Raw genomic sequence first — 18390 nt, 5'->3', positions numbered from 1 at the left:
TCCAAAACAACCCTTAAAATGATCATGAAATGTTGACGCCATGTTCCTCTCTAGCGTACCTGCTTCCCATTGGGGCTCGTTTGGGCGAATTCCCTAGTAGGAGTTTGTCAAACCCTGGATTTTACCCAATATGGCTGCTTCAATCAAACATGGCTGACTTCCTACTCAATTTCCGGCTTAGGTGGTACTTCATGTAAAGGTAGAGACACACCAAGCTGACCTTCAAATGCACAATGTGTCCCGCACCGTCAACATGAGTCAGCTGTCGTCGCCGGGTCCTCAGTGAGAACCGATTCCTCAGATTGACTGTTCGCTAGCAAATCAGTGCACGTGACAAGAAACGTAAGGGACGAAAGCAGTGAAGCTAAGAAGGCAACCGAGGAAGGCACACACAGGTTTTGCTCATTTTCCACCTTATTTACATTTCATCACACGCATAGATACCGGCTGGCGCTCTGCGATTGTGCATCAGTCAAAACTTCAGTCCTTGGAATCCTTAAAAGACGGTGCCGTCCGCTAGATCGTCTGGCCGGGCGGGCTCTTTTAGCCTCGAGGTTAGCGCACTCGACTGTCAACTGGTAAGACGGTGGCGGCGCAGGTGTAGCTGGCGAGCGTAAGATTGCCACCGTTAAAATGGCGCCGTGACCTGGATTGGGAGTGACTTTTTTGGGGCCTGAGTGTACCGGATGCCAGCTCATGTGTGTGCAGTTGTACGTTAGGCAAACCTCACTCCTCGGAATCCTTTAAAGACAATGCCAGGTGTTTAGTCTAGCAGTTAGTGCGTTCGGCTCTTAACGGTGCCGTTATGTGTTTGAAGCCCGGGGTGGCTGTAGCGCGTTAGGACAGCACTGTTGCAACGGTGCCGACCCGTATTGGGAGTGAAGTTCATGGGGGGTGAGTAGAACAGAGGCAAGACATAGGCCAAAAATCGTCATGTGCATCGGAAATAAAGAAGATTCTTTGTTATTGTGTTAATTGAAATTGTATGCATCAAAAGTACTTGTGGTCTCGATACTCAGTTGAGTACTGAAGTCTATGATGAGTACTCAAGGGTGAATACTAGTACTGGTATCGGTTTGAAGAAGAAAAAAAAAAGTGGTATTGAAAATCCCTAAAAGAAAGTGAAGACCTATTCATAAGCACGAGTCAAAAAAAAAACTAAAAAAAGGTAAAAGTTTCAAAGTCGGTTTACTTCTGAAATGATGCCAATAGACACCAAATTTTGGAAAACAAAACAAAACATGTTTCTCCTCACCGACTTTTGCACAGTAGCAATATAAAAAAATAAAAATACGAAGCCCCAGACAAGACATTGAAAAAAATAAAAATAAATAAAAAATAAAAAAATGGTGTGCAAGAAATCCTAACACGTGCTCACAAATGAGTTTTTCAGCCCATGTTATGTCTCGGCTCCGTAGACAACATATTGCGTTGAAAAGATTGACGACAGGGAGGGCTTTTTCGCTCATTCGCCAGTGGGTTATTCGGGGGGAAGTCACGGAAAGAGGAGGTTAGCGTTGCGTTGTATCGGGAGAAAGTAAGGCACCAGACGAGGGGGTGGGGTACGGGAGGAGGAGCAGAAAAGGAGGGGGGACACCCACACCCACACTGGCTCCACTCTTTGTCTGAAGCCCGCCGGGTACAACGCACACAAAACCACACGACGCCGGAGAAGGATACCAGCTCCTCCACACCGAGCAGAGAAGACAACGAATGGCTTGAGCGTGGACTCCTGTGTGTCTGGGCGGCTTTTTTTTTTTGGAGTGGCTGACAATTTTTCTTAAAAAAAATAAAAATAAAAAAAAAAGATAAAAGGAAGAAACTCAGACCAGCGAAGCAGCATTGGAATCACAAGGTAATTGTTTTACTACTTGGCGAACACAAAAGCAGCATCTCCGCGTTGTTAGCAGCAGTGTTAACGCGAACCTTTCAGCCGGGTATGAAATCATGTTTAAAAAGCGACTTTTAATGTCCGTACGAGAACTCTTTTATCCCCCCCCTTTCATCTCGCTAACATGTAATTAGCGTGGTCGAGGCTACGCGTGGCATCTGGCAGTCTACCTACACTGAAGCTTCAACCGCAATTTTGTGCGTTCTTTTAAAAACTCGTATGAACCGAGGCTTGTTTTAATATCAAACATATTTTCCACGTTAGTCGATGAAAACAAATTGGCCGTTCCGAGTTTGTGGCGTAAAACGTGATTGAAAAGGTGCAACCTTTTTTTTCCTCCCCCCCCCCACCCATCCATCCATCCATCCTCTGAACGTCAAATTCTATATTGTCTTAGTTTATTTGACGAAATTTTCGTCTATAAATTGATTTTGTGGAATTCTCGAGTGGGGGAAAGCGCGTGGAGCATCCAGCTGGACCACGAGGAACATTCTGGACTTCTCACGGAGAGGGAAAATCGCGTTTTTCCCCCGCATTCCATTTTTGTTAATGCGCGCAGGCTACGTGATTCTTATTGTGTTTAAACCTACAGTAAAGAACATCGAGTGGCGTATTTTGGACCATTTGTTTGGCTTGCAGGGCCCCACTGAGCCTCTCAGCCAGTGGAGGATTTTTTAACCGACATCCCAGATGTGGTAACCACATCAGCCTCCCCCCCCTTTTCCTGTTTGGTTCTAGGTGGCTTAGTCAAGGCTGTGAAATCTACTGGGTCGTCATGTTCAAGTCATCATGAAATCTTTAGTCATCCACACATGGAAGTCTTTTTTTTTTTTCTTTTCTTTTTCTTCTACTTGGACTCAGAGTCTCGGAGGTACTTTTGTAGGTTGGGAGTGCCAGAACATTGAAAGTTTTACGAAGTAGAGGGTCGCCGGTCCTAGAAATGATGCCGACTCAGCTATAGCATGCATCTTATGCTGACAGTGGCAATAAAAAGATTCAGATTCTAGAAGAAAAAAACAGTACTGCTCAGACCATACTGTGGTACCTTGACATAAGAGTTTAATCTGGTTAGTGACAAGCTTGTAACTCAAAACACTGATCTCAAATCCTCTTTCCCCATTCAAATGAATGGAAGTGCCACATTACTCTGTTCCAACTCCCCAAAAAGCACTCCCACAAATTGTTCAAACATGTTTTTTTAAGAAACATTGATTTTGATTGTATTATACTTGATAAAAACATGCACTTGTAGCATAAGTGAAACGCAAAGAATTGCAACAGCAATCATTATTGCATCATTGTTTCATGCTTCAATTCAATGGACACATAGTGCTGCTCGTTCTGGTGTATGCATCTTGGCCACCAGGAGGCAGTATCATCCATAATACATACACAAAGAAGACTGTCATGCCTATGATTGGCAGGCTGTAATATTAGTCTTTTTTTCCGCAGACCATAAAGAATATATTGCTGGTGTCGGGCCAAAACCTATGTCCATATTTAGTCCCTTTAATATTTCTTTCACCAATCTACACTACTGGAATTGACTAAGTGTTGAAAATGGCTTGCTCTCTGTGACGATGCAATGTTAATATTCTTGGTTTCCTGAAAAGTGGTCGTTTTGGTGATATGCCTGCCGATTGTTGCATGCTCTGTCATCACGTGTTGCTGCACCAATTGTATTCAAATATCAGTTTCTAAAAAAGCTACAGCAATATCGATGCTAGTTTTGTTGTCTGGCATTTCCACTTTTTTCTTAGCATTAGGCTAGCTGGCTTTCGCTAGTCGTGGTTCAGTTAAATACATCACTAAACACACGTTACCTGTACTTTCACACTTTGTTGTAAAGTTCACCGTCGCCTGTATATCACACGTTTGCTTGCAAGAAAAAGCAAAAAAACTGCCAGATGACGGCTCTTGCTCAAACTTGTAAGTTGGGTAAGAGTACCGCTAGCGGTACGCGGTGTTCCCCAGATGGTACTTAACTTTATGTTAAATGTTCAAACTGCATAGTATAATCCAGTCTCTTAAACTTTCCAGTACAGTTCCGTTGTATTTAACTTTTCAGTACAATAGATGTGATATTCAAACTTTTGGTACATTGTTTTGACGCATTTATTTAGGTACACTTTTTACTTAACTTTTGTGCAATACATTGAATCATTTAAGTTCAGTTTTTATTTTTCAATATTCAAACACGGTGTTAATGTTCAAACTATGTACAATGTTATAGTACTTTTAGGAACTCTGCCATGGTTTTGAGGAACACGTGTGTGCTACGTAAAAACAATTTATTTTCATGGTGGTCATTATAGTCGCACTTTGCTTGCCAAGTATTTTTTTTGAGGTGGCACTAAGGTTTGACATACACTTAACTACATTATCTGTGGTTGGAATGCAGCGTCAATGTGTGACTTTTTTTTTTTAATCCAAAACACAAAGAAAAAACTTTTTCATTAAAAGCAACTAAAAACATTAAATTTATTGGACAGCAATAGACAACCGCAAGTCACACTACTCTATTGAAAGAAACCATCGCTCTATCCTGATATCTCAGCTTGGATCTTTGCCGCGTGTTAACAATAAAGAACCACACCTGTGTCACGGGGTTGTTTTGAAACCGATATTGAAGACCTCGACTTTGGCTTCCTCACCATTTTAGCTTGTAGGGCGCTATCTTTTCTGAGGAAAGATTTGGTCTCTTCTCAAACCAGTTGTTGACCAGTAAAAAATGTTAAGTCAGAACCTGATTGAACAAGGTTTGAAAACCTGGTGTCCAAATCAAAATGCTGTCTGCTGGTTCATGTACGGTAGTGTGGAAAAAGTGTTTGCCCCCCTTCCTGATTTCTTATTTTTTTCACATTTGTCACACCTAAATGTTTCCCATCATCAAACAAATGTAAATATTAGTCCGAGACAACACAAGTAAACACAATGTCGTTTTTAAACTGCTTTTATGAAGGGAGAAATAAAATCCAAGCCTACGTGACCCTGTGTGGAAAAAGTTATTGCCCTCTAAATAACTGGTTGGGCCACCCTTAGGAGCAACCACTGCAATCAAGCATTTGAGATAAATTACAATGAGTCTCTTACAGCGCTGTGGAGGAATTTTGGCCCACTCATCTTTGCAGAATTGTTGTAATTCAGCCACAGTGGAGGGTTTTTAAGGATGAATCGCCTTTTTAACTCAATCAGTGCCAGCTCTCCCAGTTAACATGGATATTTGACTTCTAAAGCAGTCAGTGGCACTGAATGTGTTAATGCCACAACATCTCAATAGGATTCAGGTCAGAACTTTGACAAGGCCACTCCAAATTCTTTTTGTTTTTCATCAGCCATTTAGAGGTGGGCTTGCTGGTGTGTTTCGGATAATTGTCCTGCCGCAGAACCAAAGTTCATTTCAGCTTGAGGTCATGAACAGGTGGCCGGACATTCTCCTTCAGGATTTTTTGATAGACAGCAGTATTCATGGTTCCATTTTATCACAGCAAGTCTTCCAGGTCCTGAAGCAGCAAAAAAGTTACTGTTGGTATGATGTTCTTTTTCTGAAATACGGTGTTACTTTTACGCCAGATGTAATGGGACATACACCTTCCAAAAAGTAAAATTTTTGTCTCGTCAGATCAGAGTATTTTCCCAAAAGTCTTGGGCATCTTTAAGATGTCTTCTGGCAAAATTGAGATGAACCTTAATGTTCTTTTTGCTCAGCAGTGGTTTTTGTCTTTGAATAAATAAATCTATAGCAGATATACAGCAGTTAAATCGATATGGTTCGACCTTCTGCTTTTTGCATCCAGCGCCTTCCGGTCTTCGTATCTTGCCAGCGCTGTGACGTAAGACTAGCCAAACATCCTGTTCATGCGGCGTTGTGCTATTGTTCCATGCTGTTGTTCTCGTCCTTGTATATTTGTTGTCGTATGATTTAACGATGTCACAATGGTTTATTGTGTGGCATTTGGTTGTACAAATGGTTCAGGCAGTGGCAAGAGTTTTTTTTTTTTTTGTCTTTCCAAGTGGAAAAGGAATACGTGACCAGTGGATAGAGAAGGCAATCGACAGGGGAAGAAACGTGGTCAGCTATGGGTGCATTGCAAGCATTCCAAACTCTGCTGATCACTTCGAACCAGCGTGTTTTGAGAAAGACTTAGCAGAAAGCATTGGATACAGGGGTTGAGGCTGAAACCAGCTGCGGTGCCAACTATTTTTCGAGACCTCAACCGCTAGGAAAAGAACAAAATCTCGCAGCCACCACGGTGCAGACGAGGTGAAGATTTCCTTGTATATACCTACGACTCTATTATGGTTACTATGCACTGGGCAGTATAAAAAAAGATCCACGCAGTACTTTTCAGTACTGTCTTAACTTTTGCCTATATGACAAGCCAAAAGACACGTCAAAGACTTTCTGTGCGGCATGTTATAAAGCTACTCGAGTGAGGGGCACACAATGTATAGGAATACTGCATACTATGTAAAAGCTTGTGCCGTGTCACTGAAACATGTTAATATATAATACATATAGTCGTGCTCAAAAATATTGGCACCATTGGGGTGCCATTATTTCAAGCCATGACTATAAAAAGACATGCTTTTGACATACCATCGCATCAAGCCAGTGGCCACTGTCTTTTTCTGTTGTCCACCTACTACTTGGCTGCTCGTTGTTGTCAGTGTTCCGACCTCCTGATCGGCTCAAACATGTATGGTTTGACGATGCAAAGTTCAGTTGGGTGCTCCTGTACGTTGAAGTCCTCCTCATATTCCAACATGTTGCTCGCCATTGCGTGTCTTGTGTAGCGCGCTGTGTTTGTCAATTGCAACGTCACTTCTGGTAGCCCTTGTGGTGTATAGAGTAACCCCACACCCTGGTGTCTTGAGCTTCGGGTATGTTTGGGGAGGGCTCAATATGCATCATTAAAAACCTATTTTTTTAGCTAAACTATGGTTAAAAACTTTCTGGAAGTTACGTGCATGTATTACGCAACATAAACAATGCAAATATGAATTTTAGCTGACCCCATAACATGTTTGTCATCTGACCTTTAACTGGGGCAAGTGAGACCTGCAGTTTTTTTTGGATGTTGTTGCTGTGACCTCTTGGATGAGTTGTCGCTGCGCTCTTGGGGTAATTTTGATTGGCCGGCCACTCCTGGGAAGGTTTACCGCTGTTCTATGTTTTTGCCATTTGTGGATAATGGCTCTCACTGTGGTTCATTGGAGTCCCAAAGCTTTAGAAATGGCTTTCTAACCTCTTCCAAACTGATAGAGCTCACTTAAGTTTTAGCTCAATGTTAAGCTTTTTTGGTCATCGGCTCTTACGTTGGTTTGAAGACTAAAATAAACGCCAAAAGCCATTGCAAAAGTGCAACCAACAGTTTACCTTGTTAGGTGTCTCATTGTTTTCATAGATGTATTTTATTGTTTCACTCACCCAATTGACTAACAGTTGACTTCACTGAAGCTCCGCGCGGTGTACGCTGAGGCTTTGAGCGTGTCAGATGCTACACACCGTGAAAGCCTCATTTGCACAATATAATCTTATTCCAAGTGTTGCGGTGAGACGAGTGGTCATTAATTTTAACAAAGTTAAGACACACTTTTGTTCGCCGCCGTTGGGCACAAGCACGTCTTCGTGCTCATTCTTCGTTGGTTTTCGCCACTTCTTATTCGGGGCCGGAGGGCTAGGCATCGAAACTGGGAATCAATTTTTTTTTTAAGTTGAACGATTCCGGGAGAACAGGAACGTTAGTCCCGGTTCCTCTCGATGCCCAACCCTCGTGTGGATAGAGAAATTTAACTCTGGTATGATAAACAATTGTGAGTCATGTTTTAATGGGGCGGGTCACTTTTTCACATAGGGCCATGTAGGTTTGGATTTCATCCTGAATAATAAAACCTTCATTTAAAAACTGCATTTTGTGTTTACTGTGGGGGCAAACACTTTCACACAATTGTGCATTTGTCCTTGTGTAACACTCTTTTTACAAGTTCACATTTTGGGAAAAGCTTCTAAAAGTGACCGCAAGCTTCAGGGTCCCCTCTGAAACCGCAAATGCTTGTTCGGCAGTTGTCCGTGGCTCTGCGACTGTGCGTGTGCTCGTCTAGCAAAATGGAAACATGTGCAGTTCCTTCCAAGCCTTTATTTATCGAGGAATGCGTTCTCACTTGACTTGCGTAAAGTGTCTCAGTCATACCTGGGGAGCGGTCCAATACAAACAGTTAAGACAGAAGATGATTTATTGTTGCTGAAGTCATTTAGTTGCTTTCTCCTCTCAAGTTTGTTAATCAATCATGCTTTGATCAGTTCGGCAATCTGTGTCAGCACTAAAGAAGCTATCAATGTTGTTATTGTGGAAATTGTACCTATTTTCCCATGGCCATGTAGGAGAACCAAGGTACTCTGTAAAACCGGTTCACTTGACTTACAGTAACGTTGGCACTGACATTTTTATTATTGCACAAAAGTTGGCCAGTAAAAGATGTGCATGAAGTCACAACCTGTTTTTTGACTACACAAGAAATACTTCCTGATGGGTTATCTCATTTGTCATTTTATGTGCCATTCTTTTGCCAACCTAAAATGTCAGGAAAAGTTTCTAAAAATTCTGTCTGCTTGTTTGATGCACGGGACAATGGTGTTCATACATGACTAAATGTACCATACTAGAGTAATGCCTCGTATTTCACTAAAATTACCCTCCACACTATTTCAATATTCTATACACTAATGCATTTTTAAATATGCACTGTAATTCTGTCTGAATACTTAATGGTAAAGATGTGAGATGTGATGAAGACAACAATAATGAATGTGCTATGCAATACAACAAAGATGTAGACAGTAATTTGTTGCGTAGTGGAACTCAACTTGAGCCAATAGGAGCTGGAAGCCAAGTGCTGGTTTTGGCGTTCTTTGTAGCATGCAGAAGGATTCACAGACCTAATTGAACTCAAGTCCATGTTCAATAAGACCATCTCAGATTCAAAGTGGAGCCATTTACTCTCAGAGACACTAAACATGGTAGGAATAATTGACATTTTAAAATGATTTGAATGATTTCATATTATTATATTGATATTATACTGTAATTTCTTGTGTATAATATGCACCCCCAAAATTGCCCTTCCTTGTAGCTGCCTTCTTTCCATGTTAAAAAGAAATGATTATCTGTATGTAATTGGGGTTTTCAAATCTCATTGCTACCTTTTTCTTTTCCTTCATGATCTCCAAGGCTTTGAGGCGAAGTTCTACAGTGCTGATTGCGCAGCCGCTTGCCCTCCATTCTGCTATTATGTCCAGCAGCTTCTTCTCCCATCTGTAGAAACTGGGCCACTTCCCCACATTTCTGAAGCTCTTCCATGTGGATTTTCTTGTAGGAGCGTCTCCTTGGATTTCGTCGATAATGTCACATCAGCTAAATGCCAGGTGGCTTCACTGTTCCCCACTGATTTGGCAACAGTGATCACTTTCTTCTTAAAAGCAGCAGAGTAACTAGATTTTTTTGCTCAACATTTTTTTTTTACCATAGGTATGAGGACTATTACATTCACGGGTGAGGGTTTCTGCCGTCTAGTAAACGAAGATGCTAAATCTGATGCTGTCAAACAGGTGCGGTACCAACAAATAGATAACATTTTAACTCGAGTCTCTCCCTGAATTGTTTGTTGAAAACTATTGTGATGTATGACCATCACTAGCAAATCTATGAAAAACAGGAGTGATTATGATACATTTGAAGGCATTCTGAATGAGCTATAGACATGCCCATGCAGTTAGACACTGCCGTGACATAGGGCCTCGTTCCCACTGGTCACATAAATTTCAGCATGTCTGCTTCATTTAGTCGAATTGGATTCGAGGAGACGGGCCAAAACCTTTAGCCATGTCTTCACCGGTTTGGTGGTTGAATTTATTTCCTTTTATGTCTGTTTAGTACAAAGTCTCTTGCTGGTTGATTTATGATTTGTTCCGCATTTCACCCCAAAAAAACATTATTTTTTTTTCACCAAAAACTGTATCACGATAAACTATCTGTATTTTTATACTTCCTGAAATCATGAAAAATAAGGCCCATCCTCTGGCTGCAAGACGGTGGTTGGTCCACTGGAGACGAGGCCTTCACCTGTCAATCAAATATAGGTTGACGTTCACTGTCGTCAATGGGGGTTATGTCATGCACTTCCGGTTTTAAGGACTGATTCCGCCCCGTCTCTTACAGTCTGTTGATCTCTACGACAAATGACTGTATTATTTACAATTCACTCAAAGCACGGAAAATTCGCCGCACGAGTTGAGTCGTATCATTAAAGCATATTTATCCACGTTACTACCCGAGTTCAATATCGACTGATGGTCTAATACATAGCTGGCATAGCTATTAATGTTACCTCACTAGACATTCTGAACTCGTATCCCATATTTAAGAGAGGGTTTTGCGCTTTGTGGAAGGTTTACAAATATAATACAGAGGAACGTAAAATAAAATGAAAACTGATCATTTGGGGGAAGCCAGCAACCGCAAGAGAGTCACTGTTTTATTTAACTCGCCCTAAGAGCGTAGCAATCATATCTGTCCTCCTGTGTAACACTGTGTTAACAACTGGGACGGTGTGTACCAGAGGTGGGACCAAGTCATTGCTTTGCAAGTCTCAAGTCTTTACCCTCAAGTCACAAGACAGGCAAGTCCTACACTTTGAGTTTTAAGTCCTTTTGAGTCATTTTACCAACAAAATAAAAACATATTTTAATATAAACCATTTATATTTAATTGTTTACATTGTATACTGCATTTATAGATTTTAAAATCCATATTTATTTAAAACAAAACTAACTAAAGTGCTTTGAACCCTTAAGGAAAGTAGGTGGGGCTGATCAAAGTTTTTGCACCTTCAAAGCCAATCGTGTGGGGGTGGGGGCTTGGATTATTGCCCCTTCAAAACCGATCATTGCATTTTCAGTTATTCTATGAAAATGCTATGCTATGACCTACTTGTTCATACTGTATTTCTGAAGTGACATGAAACAGACCTGTCACAAATAAGAATTTGCAGCCAGTAGTCCTGCAATTAGTAATCGAATATTCTACTGACAATTATCAAGTATATCCATCCATCCATTTTCTGAGCCGCTTCTCCTCACTAGGGTCGCGGGCGTGCTGGAGCCTATCCCAGCTATCATCGGGCAGGAGGCGGGGTACACCCTGAACTGGTTGCCAGCCAATCGCAGGGCACATAGAAACTAACAACCATTCGCACTCACAGTCATGCCTACGGGCAATTTAGAGTCTCCAATTAATGCATGTTTTTGGGATGTGGGAGGAAACCGGAGTGCCCGGAGAAAACCCACGCAGGCACGGGGAGAACATGCAAACTCCACACAGGCGGGGACGGGGATTGAACCCCGCACCTCAGAACTGTGAGGCTGACGCTCTAACCAGTCGGCCACCGTGCCGCCCAATTATCAAGTATAAGGATATAATTTATTTTTTCTTGGTTAAAGACCAATTATGAATATACTGAGACAAAATGAGACATTTCACTTAATGAACAATCAATTGGTGTCCTCTATTAGTCAACAGTATTTTTCTTAAATTCACATTATGCATATAGCAGGAAACTGCATTTTCTTGTCAACAAACAATTTCAGTGAGGCATTTTCAAACCAATATAAGATTGCAGTTAAGTTGCCATTCATTAAAAAAGAAAAGAGGAACACAAGTTTGTCATCTTTTTACAAAGGTACACTTTTATCCAACTGTGTTATCTAAGGTGGAACACTTGGGGGGGCACCATGTAAAAAAGAATGTAGTTTCATGTCAAATAGATGTTAGCTGTGTGCTGATCGATTGGTAAATAACGGTGAACAAAAACAAGAAATGCACTACAAGACTGATTCTTTAACACTATACTGACTAAACCAGACTGTAATGTACAGGAAGCGTCTTGGTCAATTCCTCTACCAGTGTGCGTAACAGGGCGTAACTACACATTAGCAATCATTGCATGGGACACTTAAGACCTAATAATTAATCATTAAGACCTTCAGCATTAAGTTGTCCCTTATCATATTTTCTTGTAGTAAAACAGTAAGTTGCACACACAGCTATAGAGAGGGCAACAAAGTGTTGGGTTCTCAGTGCTTTGCCAAAATAGTCTTTTCAAGTCAATAAGTTCAAGTCCAAGTGAAGTCATGAGTCATTGATGTTCAAGTCCAAATCGAGTAGCAAGTATTTTAACATATTGTCAAGTTGAGTCTAAAGTTATCAAATTCATGACTTCAGTCTGACTCGAGCCCACACCTCTGGTACGTACACCCGGAAAAGCACGGAGATGCAGAGTTGAAAGGATTTATGTCATACATGACCTCATAGCGTGGCTTGACTCTTTGCCTAAATGGCTCCCAAGTCGGCATTGGATCATCCACTAGCTCCAAAATAGTATAGGCAATGTTTCACAATAGTTTCCGTTGGCATAATGTTTACACGATCGGAAAAGTTCTCGCCGCTCTTCATTTTGCCCAGCCTATGCTTCGCTCAGTAGTGCCGTGTGCTGTGCAGCTGCTGTTCACCCGTGCTAATACTATAGAAGACTCACACACACTATTTAGAGAATGCTTAAAACTGTACAGTTGATGTTCTGAGTAATATTTTTTTTCAATGATATGAATTGTCATTCGGACATAAGTTAATGATTCTTCAACAGGGATGTAACAATATTCACAATACCGCGATATCGTGAAATTAAAAGTGCCTCGATATCATTGTGGTATTGTTTCCATATAAAATAATGAGGCGTTGTGTTTAAAATGTAGTTTTGGGACGGTTATACGAAGACACACCGCTTAACCAGGCTGCTGTAGCCAGACTACAGCGCTCCACTACCTCATTAAGAGTATAAATGGGCCGGATTGGACGCATAACCCATGTGACCATGTGTGGGTACTGCACAAAAAATACACTGATTGGCTGACAGGGCCATGTGGCCAGCGTTGGGAGAGATTCAAAAGCAACTCTGTACCCAGAGTTACTACCAAGGCTATACAGCGTAGCCGCTATGCCTGTCTGAGCGTCACGTCGCAATCGATTGGGCGAGGGGCACCTTGTTGTTCGCGCCGGCCTCCATCCCAGCAAAAGCTGACCCATAGGCCGGCATCGGCTGATAGTGGACCTCCACTTCGCAAAGCCGCATGCCGGCCGGTGGAATATGTCCCAAAAATAGAATATTAAAATAGGTCCACTCCATACAAATACAGATGAAAAAATAAATCTGACATACTTCCCTCTCTTCAAATGAAATGTCCACATTTCAAATTAAAACACTACAGAGGTTGCTCAGAAAAATAAATCTGACAATATCACTAAGCGGAGGAAAAGAAACTTCTGCTGTATGATTTTTATGCCTTTAAGTGTGCTCCTGCATTTATGCACTTGAATTTTTGGACTCGAGCAAAGAAATCAGTTAGTAGACAGTATTCAATTTCTAATGAATAATATAAACGATAATATTAATAAAATAAACAAATGTGACAATACAGTAACTACTGTTAAATTATTGAACAGACAATTTCTAGATGGACAGTTTTGTTATTGTGCGCATACAGTATATTGCTGCAGCAGTAATACTGTTTTGGAGGTAGCGTATATAAATGTAAACATTGGATGGACGGAGATAGAAGTGCACGGTAATATATAATTTGAAGCTATCTTTTTCACCTAAACCTGCGGGAAAACTGACACACTCCTAAAACTTGAAGGACTCTGCAAGAAGCATTCGCCTCTTTGAACAAACCTATACCGTGAACCTTCCTGGAATAACGTGAGTCTTCTTGCAATAGTGTGAGCTTTCCCATGATATCGGAATAATTATCCTACCATGAGATTAATACCTTGATGAAACCGAACCGTGCGCTATAGTAGATATCGTTACATCCCTATTCTTTAACCATTTGAAGGTGTAGTGCACGGTTGTCAAACAAATTTTTGTTAAAGGCCACATTGTAGTTATGATTTCCCTCAGAGGGCCGTTATGACTGTAACCATATAAATGTTTAATTGCCTCATAATATTATTACATACACACAACAAGTTGAGGGATAACTAGTTTTTAAAGCAGAAGACAAGGATAGGTTTTTTCAACTACTGTTCAAGTATCTGTTAAAAGTGGTTTGGTAGCAAAAAAAAAAAAACATTTATTACTTATGGCAATTTCAAATTTTGGTATAGATTTTGGCAAGAATCATGGAAGTTAATACACATGATTTGCTTTCGCAGGCCACACAAAATGATCTGGCGGGCCGGATCTGGCCACTGGGGCTTGAGTTTGACACCTATGGTGTAGTGTCATTGAAATATAGTGTCATGTGGAAGTTAATCTTTGTTCTATATGTTTAAATAAATGCAAAGGATAAAAAATATAGATATTTCAGTGGCTGGTAAAAAAAATTTAGCTCAGCAATGTTTTTGTTTTTTTTCTTCCTTTCAGTGTAGTGAGTGCAATGACTTCTACATTGGAGAGACCAAGGAGCCTTTACACAAACACATGGCACATCATAGGACAGCAGCTTCTTTGGGTCCAGAATAAACAATTCATCTGCACCAAAAGCCACCTTAACAAACGAGCTAAATGGAGGATTTTTTTTTTTTTTTTTTTTTTTTTTTATTCTATCATGCTTGTATAATTCCTGTATCAAAACAGTATGACTAACCATAATAGCGTAATATCTCTAACTCGTCTTCAGTGTGGGCTGTTAAGGGTGGCTGTTGTACTGTAACACAACAACAATACCCCAGTGATGCGTCTTATCTGCTTGTCATTAGTGTAACATGCTTTACAGTAGAGGCAAATTACTAAGGGGATGAAGTTATGAGGTTGGTCACAGATGGTGTGAAACCCACAAGCCTCAGACAAATGTCATATTCCAAGTGTTGGGTAAGGAGTAATGAAAACGATGGCTTATGTAAGGTTAAAAAATGCAGGTGCGAAAAATGCTGTAATCAAAACACATACTGTGTGTGTGAATATTACGTACAAACATAAATGCTCTTAAAGCTGTAGACTTGCGTGAACGTATCGAAAGCATCTTTAAAATACATTGAAGGTGCAATTTGGGGATCTACAACTTTTTTTGTAATACAATAGCTCCCCCTTGTGGCTATGACATAACACTGGAGATGCGGTCAATTTGCTGGTTTGCTCTCATAGTACTTTTGATTGAGAGAAGACATTTTTTTTTTTTTCACGATACTGCATTGTTTATTGTAAAATATTTTGGAGAGGCCCAAGCTACAACTTGCTGACCCCCAGCGGTTTGTGAACTACAGTTTGCAAAATGTCTCCTGTTGTAATCAGTTTGGTAATTCGTCCTGCCATTAAATACCTCCCCCATTCATTGATTGTTCATTTTTTAGGCAAAAAGGAAAAACTAAACCATACTTCTTCTTTTCAGATCTGAGATCACCGCTGCTTGACAGGCAAGATGAGCTGGAGTTTCCTCACGCGTCTCTTGGATGAGATCTCCAATCACTCCACATTCGTGGGCAAGATCTGGCTGACGCTACTGATTGTGTTCCGCATTGTGCTGACAGCGGTTGGCGGCGAGTCAATCTACTACGACGAGCAGAGCAAATTTGTCTGCAACACGCAGCAGCCTGGGTGCGAGAATGTGTGCTACGACGCCTTTGCGCCGCTCTCGCACATCCGCTTCTGGGTCTTCCAGGTGATCATGATCACCACACCCACCGTCATGTACCTGGGCTTCGCCATGCACAAGATCGCCCGCATGGAGGACGTGGATTACAGGCCGCGGGCCCGCAAGCGCATGCCCATCGTGAGCCGCGGTGCCAACCGCGACTACGAGGAGGCCGAGGACAACGGCGAGGAGGACCCTATGATTCTGGAGGAGATAGAGCCGGAGAAGGACAAAGAAGTAGAGGAGAAGCCGAGTAAAAAACACGACGGGCGGCGCCGTATCAAGAGGGACGGCCTCATGAAGGTGTATGTCTTCCAGCTACTGTCGCGAGCCATCTTCGAGGTGTCGTTCCTGTTCGGGCAGTACGTGCTGTACGGCCTGGAGGTGTTGCCGTCCTACGTTTGCACCCGGTCCCCTTGTCCACACACGGTGGACTGTTATGTCTCACGTCCCACCGAGAAAACCATCTTCCTCCTAATAATGTATGCAGTCAGTGCTTTGTGCCTGCTATTCACTCTCCTGGAAATCCTTCATCTTGGCATCAGTGGCATCCGCGATTGCTTCTGCGGACCCCGGACACGCCCCCCAACTCCCCGACACTCGGCGCTGGCTAGCCAGAGATCCTCCATCTCCCGACAGCCTTCGGCGCCTCCGGGCTACCACACGGCCCTCAAGAAGGACCCCTCGGGGAAACTGGCCTTCCGGGATAACCTGGCTGACTCGGGCCGCGAGTCATTTGGTGACGAGGCTTCCTCGCGGGAGCTGGAGAGGCTGCGAAGGCACCTGAAGCTGGCCCAGCAGCATCTGGACATGGCCTACCACAACGAGGAGCTCAGCCCGTCTCGCAGCAGCAGCCCCGAGTCCAACGGAACTGCGGCCGAGCAGAACAGACTCAACTTTGCCCAGGAGAAGCAGACCAGCACGTCTGACAAAGGTACATTTCCCTGTCTCAAAGCCCCCACAAAAGCCAATTTTATACTGAAAGGTCTGCCCTAAGTACGGATGAAATGCTATGAACATTTTACGTGACAATTACAGGGCCCTTAATACTTTGAGTATGGTATTAACGATAATCACAACCCCCCGTGTTGTGACGAAAGTGATCATGTTTTTGATTACTAAATTGTTAGAAGTAATTGAATTTAAAAAAGGATCAATTTTCTCTGCAATGCTGAGCACGTTAGTAATTATAATTACAACCACCTGTTTTTGTGAAAAGTATGATCACAGTATTGCTAAAGGAAAATTACATTTTAAAGGAGGTTTTTACTTTCCAAGACAAATGCAGTATTAAGTTATTATAAATGCCTGTATCATGAACAAAATGATCATGGTTGACAGTGTTATCACAATATTGGTACAGGATATTACATTTTAAAAGGAGGCATTAACCTCTTGTAAGAAGATTAGTCTTAATGCTAAATTACAAGCTGCTGTATCATGACCAAAAAAAACACAGATCATGTCTGTATTATCACATTGCACAAAGAATTCAATTTTTTATATATTTTTTTGTTTTTTTTAAAGGAGCCAGTTAGTCCTTGAAGATGCTAAATACAATATTAACAATAATTACCATAGCCCTAAACACACTGTGCTCTCCCATCACAGGTATGCGTGCATAGGCTCAGCTGACACCGTAAACTGGAGCTGCGGATGTCAGATGTCTCCAGATCGGTGATTGGACACAAGGGAAACCAACCTGAATTAGAATGTGTATGTTTATCTGTCTGTATGAATGAAACGTGGTGACTTTCTCCGGCTTGAGGTATATGAAGATAGCCCGGGCCTCTCAGTGTTACGACCGGTCCAAGGTCCAAAAAGGAGAACAGTGGTCTCAACCTGACGTTACTTGAGACAAAAAAAAGATCCAAAGTGCTTGTTTTTGATAAACGGTTACCATGTACGTCTCCCTCAGGGCAGCTACTTTATTTTCTATTTTATTTTTTACATTTTCTATATATATATATATATATCTTTGTTATGAGACTTAGAGCTAGTCACAATTTAAGAGTTGGGGCTGTGGGAAGTTCAGTCAAATGCATCTCAGCCTTAGAACTGGAATTCCACTTTTGGGGTGGGTGGGTGGTGGGGACATGGGGGGCAAAACAGGAATAGTGTGAAGTTGTGAACGGTAACAAAAGCTTAATGGGCGAGGCACCTCGTTTAAAAGGAAAGGTACTGGACGAATGGTTGCATCATACAAAGGCTCTCAAGTGTGCTTTTATACTTTTTATTTTTTTTCTCTTGGCAATGTTGCACCAGCTATGCTAACACTCTGGAGGTGCCTCTGTCCAAAGACGAACAAAACCTGGGTAATGCTTGAAAAACTCGGAACTCTTAATGTTGTCCTTTATTTTAATCTATAGTCTTGTCACAAAATAAAAACCTCGCATTTATCACTGCTGTCCTAGCCCCCCTAATGCCTGATTGAATCTCTGGGTTGGGGCACATTTTTACAATGTTTTTGGTACAATTTCCTCTTTTTTTTTCTTCTTTTTTTTGCTCCTTTAAAAAAAAAATCGGTACACAGCACACTTCATTGGTTTAAAAAAAAAAAAAAAAAGGGATAATTGTCGATGTTGCTAAATGACTGGTTGTAAACCTCGCAATCATATCAATGTGAATCAATGCCTTATTCTTTTTTTGTATGTGAAGTACACCCATTCAGTGCCATTTTGTGCTAACTCAAATACAGTTGTCTCAATGTTGTTGTTTTTTTTAAACAATGCCTTTTTGTACATTTTTATACCTTTTTTGTAATGATAGTTTTTGTGGTTGGTTTTTAAAATAAAATATTTACCAAAAAACA

At 41.5% G+C, this 18390-nt stretch overlaps 1 protein-coding gene across 3 annotated transcripts; it reads left to right on the top strand.

Annotated features, from left to right (window-relative positions):
• Window positions 1-1577: 1577 nt before the first annotated feature.
• LOC133486535 (gap junction gamma-1 protein-like) lies at window positions 1578-18390 on the top strand. Of its 3 annotated transcripts, XM_061791857.1 has the most exons (5): window positions 1578-1855; window positions 9124-9317; window positions 9421-9500; window positions 15336-16512; window positions 17190-18390. In XM_061791857.1, exons 4-5 carry the CDS (start codon window positions 15366-15368, stop codon window positions 17201-17203), a joined length of 1161 nt encoding a protein of 386 aa, XP_061647841.1. In that variant the 5' UTR covers window positions 1578-1855; window positions 9124-9317; window positions 9421-9500; window positions 15336-15365; the 3' UTR covers window positions 17204-18390. The 3 variants fall into 3 exon arrangements, with proteins under 3 accessions (XP_061647841.1, XP_061647842.1, XP_061647840.1); XM_061791858.1 differs by having other exon boundaries at window positions 9124-9500; XM_061791856.1 differs by lacking the exons at window positions 9124-9317; window positions 9421-9500 and having other exon boundaries at window positions 1579-1855.

Source organism: Phyllopteryx taeniolatus, chromosome 12 (genome assembly GCF_024500385.1).
Source record: "Phyllopteryx taeniolatus isolate TA_2022b chromosome 12, UOR_Ptae_1.2, whole genome shotgun sequence".
Lineage (NCBI taxonomy): Eukaryota > Metazoa > Chordata > Actinopteri > Syngnathiformes > Syngnathidae > Phyllopteryx > Phyllopteryx taeniolatus.
This window is presented reverse-complemented; position numbering and strand designations above follow the sequence as displayed.

Excerpts from the sequence above, each read along its gene's own strand:
- LOC133486535 (XM_061791857.1), top strand. The coding sequence starts at position 15,366 with ATGAGCTGGAGTTTCCTCACGCGTCTCTTGGATGAGATCTCCAATCAC.